This window comes from Gambusia affinis, linkage group LG07, assembly GCF_019740435.1.
Source record: "Gambusia affinis linkage group LG07, SWU_Gaff_1.0, whole genome shotgun sequence".
Classification (NCBI taxonomy): Eukaryota; Metazoa; Chordata; class Actinopteri; order Cyprinodontiformes; family Poeciliidae; genus Gambusia; species Gambusia affinis.
In genome coordinates this window covers 2,203,652-2,224,275 of record NC_057874.1, presented here as the reverse complement: position 1 = coordinate 2,224,275, position 20,624 = coordinate 2,203,652, and the positions used below count along the sequence as shown (strand labels likewise).

The 20,624-nt window shown below is 40.1% G+C and overlaps 1 protein-coding gene across 1 annotated transcript in view; it reads right to left on the bottom strand.

The window, feature by feature from the left end:
• LOC122834150 (integrin alpha-5-like) overlaps positions 1–20,624 on the bottom strand; it is a 48,846-nt gene that overhangs the window by 15,822 nt on the left and 12,400 nt on the right. The window contains exons 3-18 of the mRNA XM_044122307.1: positions 19,493–19,593; positions 19,024–19,147; positions 18,854–18,915; positions 17,978–18,023; positions 17,763–17,888; positions 16,051–16,095; positions 15,868–15,911; positions 15,703–15,759; positions 13,848–13,900; positions 12,874–13,082; positions 12,130–12,321; positions 12,002–12,047; positions 11,396–11,509; positions 9,107–9,162; positions 8,518–8,675; positions 6,553–6,690 (exon numbers count right to left, since the gene is read on the bottom strand). Of these exons, the coding sequence (XP_043978242.1) occupies positions 6,553–6,690; positions 8,518–8,675; positions 9,107–9,162; positions 11,396–11,509; positions 12,002–12,047; positions 12,130–12,321; positions 12,874–13,082; positions 13,848–13,900; positions 15,703–15,759; positions 15,868–15,911; positions 16,051–16,095; positions 17,763–17,888; positions 17,978–18,023; positions 18,854–18,915; positions 19,024–19,147; positions 19,493–19,593 (1,571 nt within the window). The remainder of the gene's footprint in view (positions 1–6,552; positions 6,691–8,517; positions 8,676–9,106; positions 9,163–11,395; positions 11,510–12,001; positions 12,048–12,129; positions 12,322–12,873; positions 13,083–13,847; positions 13,901–15,702; positions 15,760–15,867; positions 15,912–16,050; positions 16,096–17,762; positions 17,889–17,977; positions 18,024–18,853; positions 18,916–19,023; positions 19,148–19,492; positions 19,594–20,624) is intronic.

The following is a 20,624-nucleotide window of genomic DNA, read 5'->3' as shown; positions in this document are numbered from 1 at the left end:
AATGTGCCCCATTTTAACTTTGAGCCCCTGCCCCTCCAAAGGTCTCTGCACGGCCCTGAGTCTATTCATATACTCTCTATCTGAACTCAACCAGCAAACGTTGCCACAAAGCTCAGAGTGAACGACCATTCATCGCAGCAAGATAAAAGAAACTTTTGCTTCATATGTGGAAAGAAAGCAAAGGAATAAGATGAAGGAGAGTCAGAAGATGAATTCCATCAGAACAATGACATTTCTGCGGAGAGCCTCAAGAAGAGTTGGAACCTCAAAAACACAACTGGGACTCATTTTCCTTTTAGTTTTCTGCAACAGCTGAGTTTGTAGAAACCAAAAGGAAAGCACGAATGGGACTTGATTCGGCAGGACAGACGTTTCTATATGAGCCCTTGATCTTTTCACGTCCTTCGGTCCTCTCTGCTCTTTGCTCTCATCCGTCTGCAGCGCCGCACTGTCAGCCACGCCACGGCCTCGTCTGCTCTACATGTGGGAAGCATTAGACTCCGAAATGAATGTCAGACAGAGTGAGGGACAAGGTTGGTGGAGGTTAGAGCCAAACTCTCAGTGAAGAATCCTCCTCCAACTTGCTGCTTTTAGATTATATACAGAATTTTTAACTTCCAGTCGTCTTTACTTCAAGCCCACTTTCTTCTCTGTATTTCAGTGCACTGTCATGTTCTTCAACCTCAATGAAGAAAATGAAACATGAGGAGAAAGGAAGATTTGACTTTAACCTCAACGTAAGCAGCATAAACCTAAGAAGCCCTGAAACTCTGAGCTGTAAGATGAATGGGTGCTCAGCATACTGTGTTGACGTTGGTCAGGACTTATTGTGTCCTGTTCCTCTACTTAGTGCTTCCTTAAACCTGCAGTGGTAAAAGTTGTCACTGGAGTTTCTCTTCGTTCTCCACTCATGCTGAACAGTGACTAATGTTCCTTTTGTGCTTGGAAAGAATGTCTAATTTAGACGTGAACTGGAACACCTCGTAAAGTCAGAACTCAGAGTGAAAAAGTCTGAAGTTCTCCACCGACTCCGACCTCCGAGTCCCAAACGGGGAGCGGAGATTAAGTTTAACTTCTGATGGTTTGTGTCTCGATAAAGACATGGAATCCTGAGTTGTCTTTTAGCAAACTCTGGTGGCTCCATGTGTTTAAAGAACTTGAGTGGATTTGAAGAGGGGTTCTGTGAGGAAGGTGTGAGCAGCCAACATCTTTCCTTGGAGTAGATGATTCTCTTTGCTTTTTATTGATTGGTTATTGACATGCAGTATGTGGTTATTACTCTGATATCCCCTGGTGAGACGTGAGTAGGAGCCGATTTCATACTCACTTGAACCAGTGAAATTCTTTTACACAACTTTAATACCTTAATAACCTTAATAACAGTGTAGTTTATGTTTTAAAAAGTGTTTTTCCCCAACCTTACTGGTTGGTTAAGGTCCTAGTTAATGTCTGTTCTCTCTGCTCACCTCATGTTTTCTGTTTGGAGGATTGCTGCGCTCCTTTGAAGCCCTCACTTCCCCTTCACTTAGCATCTCTCCACTTAGCTGTTTCCACTCACCTGTCTTCAATCACCTAATTGCTCCCCCAGGCATTCCTGTTTCATTCCCCACTTCCTGGTTCATTCCCCACTTCCTGTTTCATTCCCCACTTCCTGTTTCATTCCCCACTTCCTGTTCATTCCTATGTTCATTCCAGGTTAATCCAGCCACATTATTGTAGCTTCAGTTAGATAAGATACGACTTTATTGACTCCACCACAGAGAAATTCAGATGTTTAAAACCGCCAACGAAAGCAGAACAAAGAAGCAGGAGTTAGGACAAACTGTGGAGGATTTTTTTTATGTAAATAAAAAGAACACAAATTCATTACTAATATACAAACAACAATATAATAATGTTATCATTTGTAATGACTATGATTTTGTGTTTGATTATTTATTTGTTCTCCATTACAGAAGCTTCAATCAGTCGTCACAAAATGTTGTCCACATTCCACTAATGTCGAAAGATCACAATTTTCCAATTGCAGTGTTTCCACTAAACAAAAAAAATTGTATTAAAATCAGACATGAATACATTTGTTCATGCAATAAGTCCTTAAGAAACATACTTCATACTATATCGTCCTTCAGCTACTTCCTGTCGTCTTCGTCTGTTTTTGCCAGCAGTAACATCCAGTTGTTGGCCATGTGATTTGTGTGAGGCAAAAAAAAAAAAAAAAAAGTGTTTCTATTGCAGTTTTGCGACATAAACTAATTGCAATAGGCCTAAAACAACCTCATCCTGGGACAGAAATCTTTTTAGCAGAATTTGTTTATTTTAAATTGCAACGTTTAAGTAAATTTACTTTCATAATCCAATTTGCACAATTATGTTGTCGTAATGGCTTCAATGTGACTTCATGTGAAAAAGTTCAAGGGTCAGTGGTGTAAATACTTCTGCAAAGCAAACTTTCTTTAGTGCAAAGATGCATCCAAGGAAGATCAGACCTTTTGCCTTAGAGGGGAAACATTTCTGCCTGAGTTTCATGATGTGTTTTGAAACTTCTCAGTCCTCCAGCTTCCTGATTATTTTCCACTTGTCATGTTCTGTGTTTTCTGTGTATTTATTTCGAGTTTCTGAGTCTCCGTGTTGTCTTGTCTCCCCTTGATTATTCCCAGGTGTGTCTCATTCCCTGATTACCTCTTGTGTATTTAATGTCACCTGCGTCTCTGTGTCTTTGTCGGGTCCTTGTGTCAGTTAGTGTTCCTGTCAGTGTCGTCTGTGTGCCAGTCCGTCTCTTCCAGTTTTACCGGTTGCTACCGGCGTCGAGCCTTGGTGTCTGCTCGGTCGTGCTGCCCGGTCTCCTGGCTTGTGTTTGGACTGTGTCTTTTTCTGGATATATTCTCATTAAATTGTCTTTTCATCAATTTACCTGGGTCCCAAGCGTTTTGCCTCACCAACATTCACCCGCAACATATGACACCACTTCACATGACAGATTGTCCATGTGGCCTCTGACCACATAACACTGGGTGCTGGGATCATCTGATCTTACATTAAAACTGAAAGAAGAGGGCGCCATTTCTGACACGTCCTGAGAAAATGACAGAGGCAGCGTTTAAAAACCAATCGCGTTCTCACTTTGCCTTGAATGGCTCCATAACGTTGCAGGTTTTGAGGCTGGGCCTATCACCTCACGCAGGACATGAGCATGCACAACAAACCAGCAGCAGATGTGCGAGCAGTGAGCAGCGAGCAGCGCCCCACCCAGACGGAGCTGTCAGAGCTTCCTTTGTGTTTGTGCAGAGCCGTGACCCATGTGGCTCCACAGACCCTCCACTTCTGCATGTATGAAACACAAACAGGAGCAGCGAGACGGCGCTTCAGGTTTGGGATGAACCGATCCACTATTCTTACTTCAGGTACCAATATAGGTTTGGTACCGGCCAATAACGAGCCGATACTGAAGAACAGCTAAAATTACTTAAAACGTTTCTTTTTAAAAACACAGACATGAACATAGTGAATTACACATTAATCTGATAAATCTGCTCCAGTTGAACACTTAAATGTACCAACAGCTTCACAAAAACACCTGGAGTTTGTTCAGTCAGTGTAACTAAGAACAGAACATCCAATGGAAAGTAAAAAATAAACTGAAAATGACAAAAACAAGTTGACAACATTGATCAAACATGTAAAAATAAACTGCAACAAACCTTCTGTCAAATGATTCAGAAAGTGTGATTAGGAATTCTAAATATAATGTAGAATAATTAATAAAAAATGACGTCGCTCAGAGCACAAAGCATAGAGTTAGACTGACTAGATCTGCCCTCCTGGATCGGGAACAGCGCCATCAATACCCAACCTAGAATTTTGTTCAATATCAGGATCAATACAGATATTAATATTGAATCAGTGCATCGCTACTTCAGGTATCAGAGTCAATAAAAGAATCCTTTAACTTGCGCTGCTTTGAAACAACAATCTCCATTTTTATTTTAATACATTTTTCTGCTGGCGTTCTGCTGGGGTGAGCAGACGACGTCACAGGCGTGAGGGGCGGGCGGCTCTATTTTTGCACATCGTGATGTTTATGACATCATCCGCTATGCTCTTGTGGTGACCATCAGTTTGGTTCCTAAAACTCAAGCTCTGTGGCCGCGTAAGTGGTGTGGTCTCTGGTTTCACTGTGGTCAGTTAACGTTCAGGCGTAACTCCTCTCAGAGCTGCGCTCTCTAACCTCAGAGGACTGAGAGAAGGCTGGACCAAACGGATCATTCTAGACAGATCATCTCCTTTTTCACTCCTCCTGAATCAGAAACCACTTTTATTCACCAGGTTTGTGCAACAGTTTGATCTTCATGGAGAAACAAAAAAGATCTGGCAAATCAATGTTCAGAATATTAATGAAGGTTTTATTAGGAAATAGAGGTAAAACCTGTCTACACAGCAAAGGTTTCAACATGATGGTGCTCCTCTCTTTGGCTATGTTCACTCTGTAGGTCTAACTGCATAATTCTGTTTTTCTGTATTTTCCAGACACATAGTTATTTTATAGCACAATACCTATTTTAACTTCAGTTATAAAAATGTTGTACATAACATATATGACCTAAAAGAAATTTGACTTTATAATGTAACACTTAAATTGGGCCTCTGTCTCTTTAAGATCTCCTGCTCTTTCTGAAGCTCCGCCTTCGGGAAGCCATCACAACATGGCTCCTCTATTAACCTTTTAGCAACATTGTTTGCTAGTGCTTCACTGAGAATGAACTCAGCAGATGTTTGCTAATTCCTGCTGGCTAGTCTGAAGGAGCGGAGTGGGGGAGTGAGGTGGCTCACACACTTAGAAACTGCAGTTCAGAGGAGGAGCTGCGTCTCCAAGGCAGAGCTATGCCCACCCAGGCATTTAGCACAGCTGGATGGTTGCCATGGAGATTAATGGATTTCTCAGACAAGCAAGAAAGAATCAAGGCAAAACTCCAGGTGTGTTTATGATGAGGGAATATCATTATGACATGATGTAAGGCTCAGAAAAGCTGACTTTACATAACACTGCCCCTTTAAAACAAAAACCTTCTAGTCGTGTGAATCCCTTGCCTGCAGTCTCTGTGTGCGTGTGTGTGTGTGTGTGTGTGTATTTGGGAGCTCGGTCAGCTGAGTTCAGCTCCACTAATCGGTTCTCTTTACCTGAACTAGAGTCAGAAAACAAACAGGGTGAATGAATGTGGTTCCGGCCAAATGAAGTCGGTTCTAAACGTGTTTTATTGGACTGCTTCAACTTCGCCAGTGATAAATGGAGGCTTAGAGACTTGGACGGGTTTTATCCCTCTGAACCGTAGAAACACAAAGAGCCACACGTGATGAGCAGCTGAACAGAGAGTGAGCCAGAAACAACACAGCTATGCTAAATGTTTGTAAAGCTCCTGAATTCACCGAGGTTTGATTGATTATCTCTGCTCCACAGTGTGTCAATGTGAAGACACTGTGCAGACGTGGGCAAACCCAGGATAAATTGTGCTGCTGTTCTTTAGCAGGATCAAAGATCATAACCATGCATTTCCAATGATCCAGTTAATGTCCAGACCGAGAAGCAATTTCAAATCTGTGGTGAGATAAAGACACTGGCCATCCACTCTATAGTAATTAAGATATTTGACAAAGAAGAATGAGCAATAATTTCAGTCTATAGATAAACAGAGCAGGTAGAGACCTAAAAGATTGTAGCTCTAACTCCAGGAAAAGGTGGCACTGACTCACGGAGGCTAAATATAAATGATTTCCAGACTTTTCTGGTTTTTATTTATCGTGTCATTCTCCTTCTACTTCATAAAGCACAGTATGTTCTCACAATCACCGAAAATTTGAAGGATAAGGATTTTTAACTATTGCATAGCAATAGTTAAAAACTGAGTGTGTGTTCACACCGGCCCTGTTGATTTTGTTTTAATGGAACTCCAGTCCGTTTGCCGGGGAAATCCGGTCCATTTGGTAAGGTGTAAACGCTCAATCAAACCAAAAAAGTGAACTTTAGTCCACCTACAAACCTCAGTCCATGGTTTTTAAAACATTTAGAAACCACAGAGTGGATTTATGCAGCAGACTGAACACTTCAAGTCCTCTGAATGAGAGATAACTTGCGGTTATTTCTGCTTTAAATCCCATTTCCACACTTGCTGAAAATGTAACAAATGTTGCAATTTTGATCTGCCATGGAGCCAAATGTAGCGAATGTAACAACACAAAGCTTTTACAATGTTCCCAGAATGTCTGCACTGTGAATCTTGTGACTCAATCACCTGATGGCTGTGGAGGAAAATCACTCACAAACAGCAAATTTTGGAATTTTATCAAACTTAAAACATTTAGAAACCACAGAGTCGACATATGAAACAGAGGATGTGAGAGCAGCGCAGCAGACTGAGCACTTCAAGTCCTCTGAATGTCAAATAAACCGCTTTGACCTGTGCCACCATTCTACCAGCAGTGAGAACAGTTAATCCATTCATTATGTTGGAACAGTAATGTTTATGGTGGGCCGCCAGCAGGGCATAATGATCCTACCTTCTGCTCTACACGTTGCTCTGTCTGGTAGTTGAGGATGGGACGGAGGCCGTGTTGATCCGCCGCCACCCGACCATCCAGACTGAAGTTCAGGCTGATGTTGATGGGAGAGAGTTTATCCCGAAACTCGTCCTCGGCCTGCGGCAGAGACAGAGACGCAGTGAAAAGCCCAGCAGTTACGAGCTGGAGAAAGAGACGGCAGAAAAACATGCAGAAGAAAAGAGATTGCAAACTGTAGCTGAAGTCAAAACACTGATTGGTTCACAGCTGGGAGTTTCCACTTTCAGAGGTCAGAGATCTAAAGACAGATTTCCAATGTTTATATGACTTGATTTGAGGCTGTGGGCTCCACTAGGGCCTTCACGATTCCTCCAATGATTGAAATACTTCAATTGTTAAAATTCAAGACAAATTACCAGCCTAATTTAATCTTTGTTAAGTTATATTATTATGAGTTGTTGGCCAACTAGCAGCATAACATCCAGTTTTCACTGATTTTTGACAATGCTCTGGTTTTTATTGTTTTTGGGAGAACCAATAGGAATCCTTAAAATGTATAGAATACAGAGCTGCTGTCCAGTGGCTGGTTCAGAGCGAACAGCGGGAAAGACAGTAGACAGCAGAGAGTAATTTTCTAAACTAGAGAAATGTAATTATTGCACAAATATGAAAATTTGGGCTGATTTTGGCAGTATTAATATTACATATATTAATACTGCTGTTATGGCACATGCACTGAGACATTTACATGCATCACAGGCAAACATTGGTGACTGAGTAACGTTTGACACCTCAACATATTCCACACAATCATTAACAATCATTAAGAGCAGCGAGCTCTGAGCCTCTGTACGAAGCCAAGCGTGGGACACGACGCTGCTTCTTACCAAGATACTCATTTTCATAACTTGCATGAACTTTATGTCACATTATATGATTTCTAAATTGTTCTTGCAATTCAGACAACTTTAAAGTAATGATAAGCAGCAAAGTCATAAACTGAGGACTGAAGATGTCTGATGTCTTCATGGTTAGCATTAGCATCTGCAAAATGTTTTATATGTTTGGCAGCTTGCCGTTAGCTTTTGCTAATTTCTTTGTGGTTAGCGATTTGACGTTAGCGTCTCTTGGTGTTTTTATGTGATTAGCCGTTTATCATTAGCATAGCTAAGGTTCTTGTTTAGCCCATTTGTAGTTAGTGAACTTGTCTTTTGATTAGCTGTATCCACCATTAGCAATAACTACTGACAATTTTAGTGCAGAAATAAATTTTCAATGACAACCATGATGACCATCTTAAAAACTCCAACAATTATTAGTAAATATGATTTCTATGGGTCCAGTTACGTGTGATTTGATACTAATGGTATTCACCTGTGATAAATATTGGCAACTTTAGTGCAGAAGAGAATTTTGCTTCATGACCATGAAGGCCATGATGAAAAATAGTCGCCGTCTTTAATTTTCCAGTAATTTTTTTTCTAAAAAAGCAAGCTCCATTTGTGCCAAGTTAAGAGCTTTTAACCACGTGTGAAACATTTTGCTGTAATATTCAATTATCTGCAGCACTATTTCTATGTCGTCAGCTCGGCTTCTTTCACAATGACCAACGTTACGATCTGAGCTCTGTGTGCTCAGATCAGCTGTCGGCCTCTCTGTCCTGCTTTGGATTCCCAATACACTCAGTCACTGTGTTGAGTTTTTACAAGTGAGGGGACTGAACTAGTGACTTGTGACTCCAACCCCTAGCCAGTTTTCAGATGTTGCATTTTCAGCCTGACTCCACAAAGTAGGTTCTTAAAAAGGTGTTGGCACCAGGTAACCATTATTAGTGTAAAACTATTATACCTGAGTCCAGCTTCACTGAGTAGGTACTAAAAGAAAAGGGTCATTGGCTCACTAAACAAATACTTTGTTTATTGCTATTGCTGTTTTTTGAGGGGAACACACAGTTTAAAGACTCACCCGCAGGTAGATTTTGATTTCATGGCAGAACTTTTGACCATTTGTGAGGTTTATGGTCTTCAGCAGGGTGGGCTGCTGGCTCTCCAGGAACAGCGCCCTCCTCACAGACTCCTTCTGGTTCTGCTTTGCTCTGTCTAGCTGCACTTCCACCAGGAAGCCTTCAAAGTCCACACAGTGGTGGAAACACGCATAGAAAAAAAAAAGTCCATCATCTCGTTGCTTTTGGAATGTCAATGTATGCATAGCCACAGATAAACACTCTGACTGAAGGCAAACACACACACACACACACACACACACACACAGAGAAATCCTCTTTTCTCTTCTGAGCTTCTACTGATAGTACATCAACACACACCACATTAAAAACGCAGCAGACAGCAGAGACAATACAGAACAACATAATTTAAATAAACACACACACGTCTCTAAACCGTACCCTGTATTTACACAATTGCTCTTTCATCTTGATCCTAACTGCCAAATTGACCGCAGAGAGGTCCAGCATACTTGTGGCTGAACAACAAAAGCAAGGTAATGGGGACCATGTGTGTGTGTGTGTGGGTGTGTATGTGTGAGCATGTCTTACCTAAATGAGAGGGGAGGTGCTTCCCAGAGGCCTCCAGACAGAACCTGGTGCTCACACTGCAGGTAGAACACAGACCAAGAAGAAAAGCTACTGCTGTTCATTCATTATCTATTATTTAGTCGTTGTTCAAACACAAAGTTACAGTAATCTACAGTCACTGTTCAGGCTGATGTTCCTCCTTGACATATGTGGGTAATGTAGTTGGACGTGGTTTTGTGGAGGTGAGAAATATATTTACAGGGATGTGAAAAAGTGTTTGTCAGACTTCAGTGTTTCAGAACATCTCTCTAAATATTAGTCAAAGGCAACACAAGCAAACAGAAAATACATTTACTGACTCCAGGCTCAGGCCTGAATACTGCCACACCTGCTTTTAATCAAGACATCAACAGGACCTGCCTGTGACTCGATGGGCAGAGCTGTCTTACAACCACAAGGTTGCAGGTTTGATTCCAGCTTTCTCCCGACACATCCTGATGTGGCGGAAAGGAAAAACATTCGACCTCAATATGAAACCAACAGAGATCCAAAACACACCATCTCTCAATATGTGAAGAAAAGCTAAATGCAGACTTTGGAGTGGCCTAGTCAAAGTCCTGACCTGAATCCTATCGGTTCTGTGGCATGAACTTAAGTAATGTCGCTCCCTTGTGGCTGAATTAGAACAATTCTGATGAAGATGTGAGGCCAGAATTGCAGCTGCTGCTGCTGGAGGTCCGACCCGTTGTTCACTTTGAGGGGAATCAGGTTTTTCCTCCCTTAATAATAAACAACCGGATTTACAAAATGCATTTTGTGTTTTTTTGTTTTGTCTTTGACCAATATTTAAATTGGTTTGATGTTGTGAAACACTGATGTGTGGCAAATGTGCAAAAAAAAAAAAAAAAAGGAAATCAGAAACAAGGCAAGGCAAACATAATGTTACAGCCCAATTCACAGAGGATTTTAATTCAACCATGATCTGGATTTATTTTTATCTAGACTGATAAAAGCTTCAGAAAAACTCTTATCTTAATGTTGTTCATGTGAGTCAGAAGTGGAAAATAGTCCAGACTCACAGCAGCAGGTTGGAACAAGACCTAAGGGAGCTGCAGAGGAATCAGCCAGCGAGTGTCAGGAAAACAACCTGTTTTCTTACTTATATCTATTTTTCTTTCTTTCTTTCTTTCTTTTCATTTTCCAATCTGTGAAAAGCCCCCCCCCACTTGCAGATTTTTTCGTATTTTACTTTCCTGTCACATTTAATTTTTCAGATCACCAAATAAATGTTTGTATGACACACAAAGACAACCTGAGTAAACCACCAGGTGAAATTTTGGCCGACTCTCCTCTGCAGAATTGTTTTCATTAAGCCACATTGGAAAGTTTACCAGCATGAATGGCCCTTTGCATCATTTCAAACGTGTTTGTGTTCATACTTTGACTAGGCCACTTCAAAACCTTTATTTTGTTTTGTCAGAGTGATTCCAAAGTCGATTTACTGATGTGCTTTAGGTCGTTATTCTGGCAGCTCTAGACTCACTACACTAGAGGATGATGTGAGAGGAAGAACACATCAGTTCACTGAACAAGTTGCAAAAAGTCCTAAAACAAGAATCTTTGATCTTCTCTCGGGTCACTCTTGGTTTTGGTTTTCCCATATGGAAGCCATTTTTGCCCAGTCTCTTTTTTTATTGTTGAGTCATGAACTTTGACCCTAACTGAGGCAAACGTATATAGTTTGAGTTTTGGTCATACAGTACCACTTGAAAATAGCATCCCAAATGCTTTTCTTATTAGTCTGATGCAATATTCTAATTTAGTGTTTTCTTATAATCTGAAAGTGGAAAATCAGCAAAATTAAAAGATGTAAAAACCTTCAAACATCCGTCTGTGTTTAGGGTGTGAATAGTTTACTTCATAAATAAAGTAGAGCAGTAAAGTCATATTGTTGACCAGTAAGGGATTCAAAGGTCAGCAATTCATGTTAAGCTCTCAACTGCACAACTATTTTCTGCTCTTTTTCCATCTTTCTTCCAGCTGTTCTGCCTTTTTTTCTTCCTCACATCCTTCTTGTTGCCAAAGCAACAAAAAATAACAAGAAGCACTAAAACAGTACTCCCTTGTATTCGCTTCAAGAGGCTGAGATTACGACGTCTGCCAATTTGGCTGATGCCACACACCAAATCTAAAACTGTTCCACACTTACGGCTAAGTGGAAACTGTGGAAAGAGACTGAAAGCAGAATAACTTCTCTTACTCTGAACAAAAAAAACATCTATGTATTGGACAAGAACTACGGAAATTTACCAGGAAACGGAGACGTTTCTCTCTTCTGTGATGAGTGAGCAGGTCTTCTCCTCCTGGTTGAACATGGCCGGCTGCACGGTGAGAGAAGCACCGGCTGTCACTATCGGCCGCGCTCTGATGGGAAACACACAGCACGATGAAATGGCAAAGAAAATGTATGTAAACAGCTGAATATGAATACAAACAAAATATAAAAAATACTTTCAAAAACAAATCCTCTGGTGATGTTCTACAACTCAGCATCTGAGAATCTCTCTTATAGTCCTATTTTTTTTGTAATCTTTTGTAGTTTCTTTAATTTCACAATACAAAATACATTGTACACTACATTAGCAAAAGAAAAAAGCATAAAGTAAGTGTGTGTTTGTAGTTTTCCACAGTCAGTAAACATATGGAAGGTGAATCCCCATCGAGTGTTTTTCAGCACTTTTCACTAAAGAATAAAGGGAAAGTTCAGTTCATTTTGCACAAGCAGCCACTGCTTTGTGTTGGGTTCATTACATTAAGCCCTAAAATTCATTCAATGTTATTAAAACGTGAAACAGTTCACAGGGTTTGCATACTTTTTGTCAGACAAATATAAATATGCAAAGTGAGGAATCCTACCTGTACAGGACGGCCTTATCAAGGCCGAAAGCACCAACAATCAGATCTGCAAAAAGCAAAATGAATTCATCACAGAAGAGGCTTCATAGGTAAAAGTTGCATAAATGATGAATCCTGCTCTCATGTACCTGGGTAGCCGTTCTGATCGATGTCCATGTCGCCTCGCAGAGCAAAGCCGAAGCTGGCAGGGAAAGAGCTGGAAGCCCATTGGCCAGAAAGAACCTGAGTGGGCGTGTCCTTCAGTCCTCCAGCGTGACCGTTATGGATGAAGACCACGCCCTGCTGGTGGTCTCCGCCGTACGGACAGCCGACGGCCATGTCTGATTTCAGACAGCAACAGAACAGCATTAAAGCTCTCCATTTATGTGTTTCTACTGGAACGTTGCCAGGCAACAGGACGTGGTTGTAAGTATGAACAGGCAGCAAAAACAAGCAGATTCTCAGACGATATCAGGAGATACTGACTTTTTCCTCTACTGTTTTTGACATTCATCTTTTCTGTGTCATACTCATTCAGGCCAAACATTCTGATTTCTCATCTCTACTAACTTCTAGTTTGGTTGAGGAATTTTGATTTCTATCTTTCTTCTTCTATATCTTGAACTTCCACATATTTTGGGGGATATTATGTGAGAGACACAAGGTGAATACTCATCAGTGGTGGTCACGCTTCTGCTAATCTGCTAATAACATAACAAAAAATGTCCCAAGTCTTTTCTAAGGAAGTAGGTTTATGTGAATGTGGCAAGAGAAACAACTTATGACCAAAAACCCATAATTTCACACATAGTTGTGGGGAGAAACCGCAGGCAAATATTTAGATATTGTATCATGGAAGTCAGAACTTCATTAGGTAAAAGGTGCAGGTGTACCGTTGAAGCCATCCTGGTTGAGGTCACCCAGAGGAGCCAGAGAGGTGCCAAACCGACCGAAGACCTGTGAGCCCAGCAGATGGGTCTGAGCCGGCTCCAGACGCAGCGGGCCCCTCTGGAGGTAAACGTACACCTTCCCCAGCTCCTCCAGACGCCCGTTGAACCCCGGGTGCATAAATGTCGGCGCTCCAACAACCAGATCATCCAATCTGTCAACAGTGTGGAAAAGACAGGATTCTTAATAATGAAGACAGAGAGATGGAGCCACTAGAAAAGAGGGAGTATAAAAGCACTTTGGATCGTGTTTTAAGGAATCAGAGGAGCTCAAGGATTCCTGAAAAACATGAAACATTGACTCTTTTCATGTGAAACCATCTCGCTTCATGTTACTTTAGAGTAAATATCTTTATACCTGTGAAATAAGTGAAAACCAACTGAAAAGTAACATTTTAGCAAGATATAGAAGCTTTTTAAAAGTCAATAGTTCCTTAATATGGATGAAAAAGTTCTAGTCATTGGCAGATTATTTCACTAAAAACATGGCCAAAATATATTGTTATAAGAATCATTGTGTGCAAGTACTTTTTCGTCAATATTAAGGAATTATTCACTTAAAACTAGCTCATAAAGTTTTACAGCATAGATTTCTGAATCAGAAGTCTATGCTTTAAAGTTGTTTGCATGTTAATTTTGTCTTATTTCAAGTGGAAGCCTCCATCCTGGAGCCTCAACAGGGTGAAACTGACGTGGTTACAAAAGGTCAACAGAAGGAAGGAAAGTTTCTTGGCCTCTTAGAAAATATAAGTCTACTCTTCATCTGCATGGGAAGAGTTCAGAACTCCCTCAGTCGACAGCTGCTGCAGTGAAATCCCCACACACACATTTATCTTCTGCTTTAGCATATTCTTATTTCAGCCATTTTACATGCCACTGTTGGTGCCACCATGTGTGTCACCGCGCCTCCCTTCACTTACCCATCATTGTTGATGTCAGTAGCCGCCACTGCGTAGCCGAAGTAAGACCCCATCTGGAATACATTTCAAACGGGGCCGAGTTAGCCTGTAATCACACCACGGTGCACAGATCCCTCTCTTTTCTTTCATTTTCTCCTGCCTGTCCCTTTCATCTCCTGTCCCCTCCACCACCACCACTCCACAAGATTTGCTCCAAATCTCTCGATACCACAATCCCCTGGAGTCTTTTTTCTCCCTTTTCATGGAAGCTCAGCGTTTGAGCTCCTGAAGTAACACAAGGAGCTGGAGATTTGGGAGATTAAAACTGTTTCTGGACGACAGAACTGGTCCCTGGTTTACTTTTTGGGAATTAAATTCAAACAAATAAATCATGTAAATCGTGTTATCCTGAATATCCTTCCTAAAATAATTGCACCCCACATTCACTTGCTGTTTTTTAAATCAAAAATAACTTTTGCTAAAAAATGGTTTATGCCATTATTTTAGGAAGGTGATGTGTAGCTACAGAATGATTTACTGAAAATCTGAATCCTGTTGTAAGAGAATCCAAATATAGTATTTCATCGTATTCACATAGAAAACAGCCAAACTGAAGCCCGATCAGAGCGCCAAACGTTTGAGAGATTTCTTTTAATGTTAGAGACATTTGAGAAGAAAACATTTACCATGACAACACTTCCATAGTTTTCAAATGTTATCTGTTTCACAAATCAAAACACAACATAACCTGAAGTGGGCGTCCAAATGAGAGCTTTCTACTACTGTTTTAGCATCCAGACTAACTTACATCTGCTTTATTTCAGAACATAAACCACTGACACCGATCATATCAGGATAAAATGCAAGTTCTGAAAGGCAATTGTTTGCGCCACATTTAATTTAGGGGGAAAGCAGTAAATGGGGTAAAAATAAGTGCAGGCTGCAGTTTTATGGTTTCATTTTTTGGACATTTCCAAATTTCACAATAAAGCTCCACTTTGTGGTGAACCATCACATAAAATTCCAATGCAATTGCGTTAAAGTTTGAGATTATACATGTGAAAACGTTCAGGGAGTAAAAAAATATTTTCAAGGCACCACTGTGTTGTACTATAAATAATGCTGATGCTAAGCCTGTCACAATAAGCCATAAATCAATCAATCAATCACATGACAAATTAAAATATTTACATGCTTACTGACTTTCCTTGTTTCTCTCTTTCCACTATTTGTTTACAAAAGTCCTAATTGGCAGTTTTGTCTATTTTTCCAGTGTGAATTGTTATTTAGTGATTATATTGTATTAATTTTGAGAGAGAGTATTTGTATTATTATTCCATTATTATAATATTACTTAAAAATGGTGATATGATCATGTTCCTAAAATAATGGGCTATGTAATTTTTTGCCAAAATGATTTTTTTCTTTTTTCCTAAACCATATTTTGACAAAAAATGACTTGAGCCACAATCATTTCCAGGACAATATATTATTTAACACGTTTATTTATAAACATGTTAACCACAGGCCTGTAGGTGTTGCTATCAAAGAGAATTTAAAGCGGTCTATTAAAATTTGGTAAAGCACATATGACTTCAACATGTAACCCAAAAATAACCTAAAGCAGAAGGTCAGTGGTAGGAAGTTTCCCTTACTAAAGCAGAATGAATCTGAACTTTGTGCTGCTGCTAAATTAAGCCAGAGACATTTCAGTCACTGAAATGATTCATCATCCCTGAGTGTGTTTTCAGAATGTGGTTGAACATGCAGAACCGTACTCTGTTTCTGGCTTTAGTTTAAGGCTTTTCAGGAACTTCCAGCAGTGCTCACTGTAACCTTTGACCCCTCTAAGGAGTCAAGCTCTGGAAACACAAACCTGTTCACCCGTCAGGTTCAGCACAGACTTCAGGTCCTTCCCACTTAAAACGGACACCTACAACAAAACACGGATTGCTATTTTTATAAAGAAGAAAAACAGCAATTTGACATCTTTAAACTTTTCTGAAGCTTCCATTTCAAAATGTAATCAGAAACTCCTTACTAAACCATACAGCATGAGTCCTTTTGGAACTCCTGCGATGAAATCTGCAAACAGAAACAGGCAATCAGTCCTCGAGTTTCCAAATGCTCCCGTTTCCTGAAAAGACTTAATAATCCCTTTCCGTTTCAACACAAACATGTATGTTGTTACTCCGGCTCTCTGTACTGTAAATATGACCCTCACCTTCCTCAGCGTCCCCACTGAACTCGCCGCTGGTCACAGAGTAACCTGCAGGAGAGGCGGAGTGGGAGGAGGACAGAGCAAGGCATCGGAGGTTCATTACAGTGACTACAGGATTGCACAGTTTTACATTTCAAGAGTAAATTGGCTTAATGGAAACACACCAGTATAAAAAAAAAACCACTTTGATTTTCAATGAAAAGTTTTACCACTAGGATACGGTGGTTTTTTGAAATTAGTTTATTTTGCAAAACTGTAATGGAAACACTATTTTCACTTGACACAAGTCACATGATCAAGAACGGCTTCAAATTCTGTCACAAAAATGATCTTAATTATCATCTACTGCACTTCAATTAACTGATCAATTATTAATCAGTTAATCCAAAAGTCACCAGATCATTCCTGCACTGTACCGATAACAAGGAAAAAAGTAATTGTTATTGTATTTCAGGCAACTGCGGGTCTCGGTCCGGTTGCCTGGAGTGTGTTCACAGTTCACAGCTACATGTGTGAGATGTGAACGCAGCCAGAGCTTTCCTGCTGACAGACCCCTGACTCACTGAGTAGGTGGTTACATTTACAAATGAAGGAAAAACATGCATCACCCTCACATTATGTTCTACTTTGTGGTAAGCCAATAATATCAAGACAAGTGACTGTAGCAGAGTAAAGCGTGAAAAAGTTAAGCAATTTATTAAATATTATATTTAGCTACGAAGATGCTAAATATAAGTTTTTAGTTTTTATATCTTAACATAAGACTGCATGTCGGTTTTATAACATGAAAAAATTGAAATAAAATATATTTTATTCTCTTAGTAGTGATAAAGTTTGCATTACTGAAAGCTGATTGTGACATGAAGTGCCTCGAGGAGCATCATGAGTCACACATGCTGCTGATGGAACCAGCAGAAAGGTCAAGCAGCAGATTTTTAAAGAGCATTTTGGGAGAATTGTCTATTTGCAGAGTTGACCGTTTTTGGGCGAAAAAACAAAAGGGATATCCAACGTGATAGATCGATATTATTAGAAAATATGTCTGATAAAAAGTTGAGAATTCCATTGAACTCTGATCCAAAACAGCAGCTCAACCTCTCATGACTAGCTAAGAAAGGTTGGTGGCATCAGCTAACTTGCTCTTTGCTTGCTAACAACAGTCTGTGTAGTAGTGTTCTGCAGTAGCAGTTTCATGTTAAGCCGGACGTACTCTCCTTCTCTCCTCAGAGGTTGGAGCGTAGTCATGAATGGTGAACACAAAGAGGACGGTTGTGTGACAGTTCTTAAGAAACATGGCTAGGCCCCAACTAGCTTATCAAACTTGCTAGCATCCATTAGGATTGTGGGAAATGAAGGACTTTGTCACAAGAAGTGTAGGCAATCATTACTGTTGACTATGAAATCTCAACCAACAGCACAAACACAGCAGGGCTGGACACCCGAGTACGAGGGGGCCTTCACTCAACAGGTTGTTGCTAGGTAACCAAAGTGTGAGTGAGATAACTGATTCCAACAACCTTCGACACACTTAGAAAAGTTTCACCTTATTCTACTAAAAAACAAACTTATGGAATAAAAGTCTTTCCTCTGCCTACATCCCCCAGAATGCTGTGCGGTTCTTCATTGGAGTTGACTGACATACGTCTTATCAATTGATATTGTCTAAAGCTAAACTTTGTGCTGGCGCCTGATTTGATTCAAATGTGCTTTCTCACCCAGGTAGCTGTCGTCGTAGCTCCCCTGGACCTGCCGGGTCTGAATCTGTCCAGCGACCGACAGCAGGAAGTAGGAGGGGTAGTAGGCCTTAACGATCTCCTCTGTACTGGCTGAAATCAGCTGACCTATAAAAGGTTCAATGACATTTGACATTTTAGGTCGAAATCGATTTTCTGAAAGGTTTTCATGTTGCTTCACGCTCGTCTCAGCTCACCTTGCCAGTAAAAGCTGCCAGGCCCTCCAAGAACAACCCTTCCATCCTGTAGCACACACACACACACACACACACAAATGCACATCCACACACACACGCACACAACACAGTAGCAGAGCAGTTCCTCCTGAGGTCCAAAATCTACAAGAGTATTTCTATTCTGCCTCGTGAAAACTTAATACACCTTCAAGTTTTCCACATTATTTTTATTAATACAGTAAGAAGCTTCAGTGTATTTTATTGGGATTTTATGTGATAGACCAAAATATACGGGAGAGGGGCTGCAGACCAATGAGACATACTCAGTCTCTTTTATTCAACTTCTAAAAATTAAATCCAATATAAAAACTATTCATTTCATAAGCAACCAATCGTTCACTGGAGCGTACAGACCTAAAATAGCGTCTCAAAGCTAAACATGTAGCAGCTAGCGCTAACGTCAGCAGTCACACAGTCAACATTTCTATAGAAGCTCCATGAATGATCAGAAGTTCCTGAAACTCTGGAAAGCTGAATGGATAGAATAACACTTTGCTCATGAATTTGTTTATTCAATAATTTGCTTATTTTGTAGATACATTTAGATATTTAGATTAAAATACAATTAATCAATTAATTAATTAATTACAGACTCTGCAATTAACTCAATAAAAATTTTGCCACTGATTTTTATGCATAAAACACCTGAAAATCTCTTATTATGTTTCTTCCACTTTAGTATTATATACTTCTTTCTGCTTGTCCATCAAAAAAAAATCCCAATAAAATGATTTAAACCCTTTGAAAGGCACTCTACATATATCACATGCCATTTTCAAACAGAGCAGAAGCACTATTAAAACCTTAAGTGAACAACTGAGCACAGAACTGCTGTACCTTGGTAAAGTCAGCACTGAATCCTCCCTGACAGTAACCCTGTCCAGCAGGGCCGTGTCTTTCTGCAATGAGAAACACCAAAACATGGCCACAGCTGTTACTTTGTGTTGCAATGAAACGGCTAAGAGTGGGTGTGGTTGTATATACGCAATATCAGTCCAGAAACCCGCCTGTTCTGCACGGGGCGAACTCCACAAAGGTTTTGAGAGCGTCAACAGAGAGGTAGCAGGTTCCTGTGATGTCAGAGAACGGCGTGTCGTGTTCTGTCCTCCAGTAATACCTGGGAGCACAGGCCTGGACACAGCAAGAGCAGGACCGGGTTAACTATGAAAGTAAAACTGAAACGTGAAACAATAACAAATCTGGCATTGTTAACAAGAAGAAAATATCCCAAATTAACCAAACTAAAAGTTTGAAATAAGCCTACAAGAGATAAAAGCTGCCAAATATGGAACTAAACTAGGGAGGCAAACAAACTTTGTGGTTTATGAATAATAATTTATTAGATAAAAATTTGTTCGATTCAATGAAATAACTTCCACTTCTGCCCTCTTTCAGTATTGGAGTGTAGATTATATATATATATATATATATATATATATATATATATAGCTACAAGTGTTATTTCTCTAGTCTTACCAAGATGCTGTTACCATGGGAACGCACAATAGCTCCAAACCACTGATGGGACTTGAACTCAACTTGAGTGTTCACACCGTTTATGTAAAAATGGCGGTCACCTGCAGAAACACAGAGGAGGGAAGTAGATTCAGAAATCCAGAGTTTCATTCAGGCAGCAGCCATAGCCTCTTTCATCAGGACCCCTGGTAAAGACGTCTACTGAAACCTTACACCCGTCTTTAACTGCAGCAGCACAGAGCAGCTGAGTCTGTCTGGAAACAGAATGGCAGTCTGGACGAGCCGCTCACGTCAGACCTTAAAAAATAATTCAAACAACTTTGTTCTGGCAACTTTACAACTTTCTTCTGGTATTTTTTTGTCTTTATTTTGCTAATATTATAAAGACCATATATATATATATATATATATATATATACACACCTCTTAGTTCAGCCCTAATACTCACCAGGGTTGCCAGTAAGTGAGTCCACATCTGTAGATGAAGGCTGCTCTCTAATTTAGTAACCATGTCATCGCATGTTGAAATATTCATTAATGCAGGGTTCTGCGGGTGTTACTGTTTTTGTTTTTTTTTACATGGATGCATTATGGCTTTTTTCCAGTGCTCTGCAGGTTTAATCTGCTTTCTATGACATCAAACCTCTCACAGAGATCAAGCTGTTCCTGCAGCCCAAATGGTTGTTCTTCATAGTCAGGTTCTGTTTTTCGATGGGGCCCTGGCAGTAACAAAGGAATAATATCTTCAGGGAGAGTTGGAAGTAAGAAAGTCTGTGTTGATCCCTGGCAACCATTTGGAATTAAGCAACTTGATTAAATATCCATCTTCACAAAATGTTGCTTTATAAAAACATTCTGCTGTAGGGCTGGGCAATATGGACATTTATCACCATACTTCATGTTGCTATTGTGATAATGATGATAAGAACAACTTATTACTTCATTTTTTAGGGAACTGTATGACTGTGACTGCATCACAGCAATCATAAGTAGTGCTCTCAAAAAATATTCCTATTTCTTTTAGGACACCAGTCACAAAAAGGAAGTGTGCTCTGAATCACTAAACTGCACACAGCAACTGCATTTAATCATGTTTTCATGTTTATTGGTATTTTTTATGCACTTTCAATGA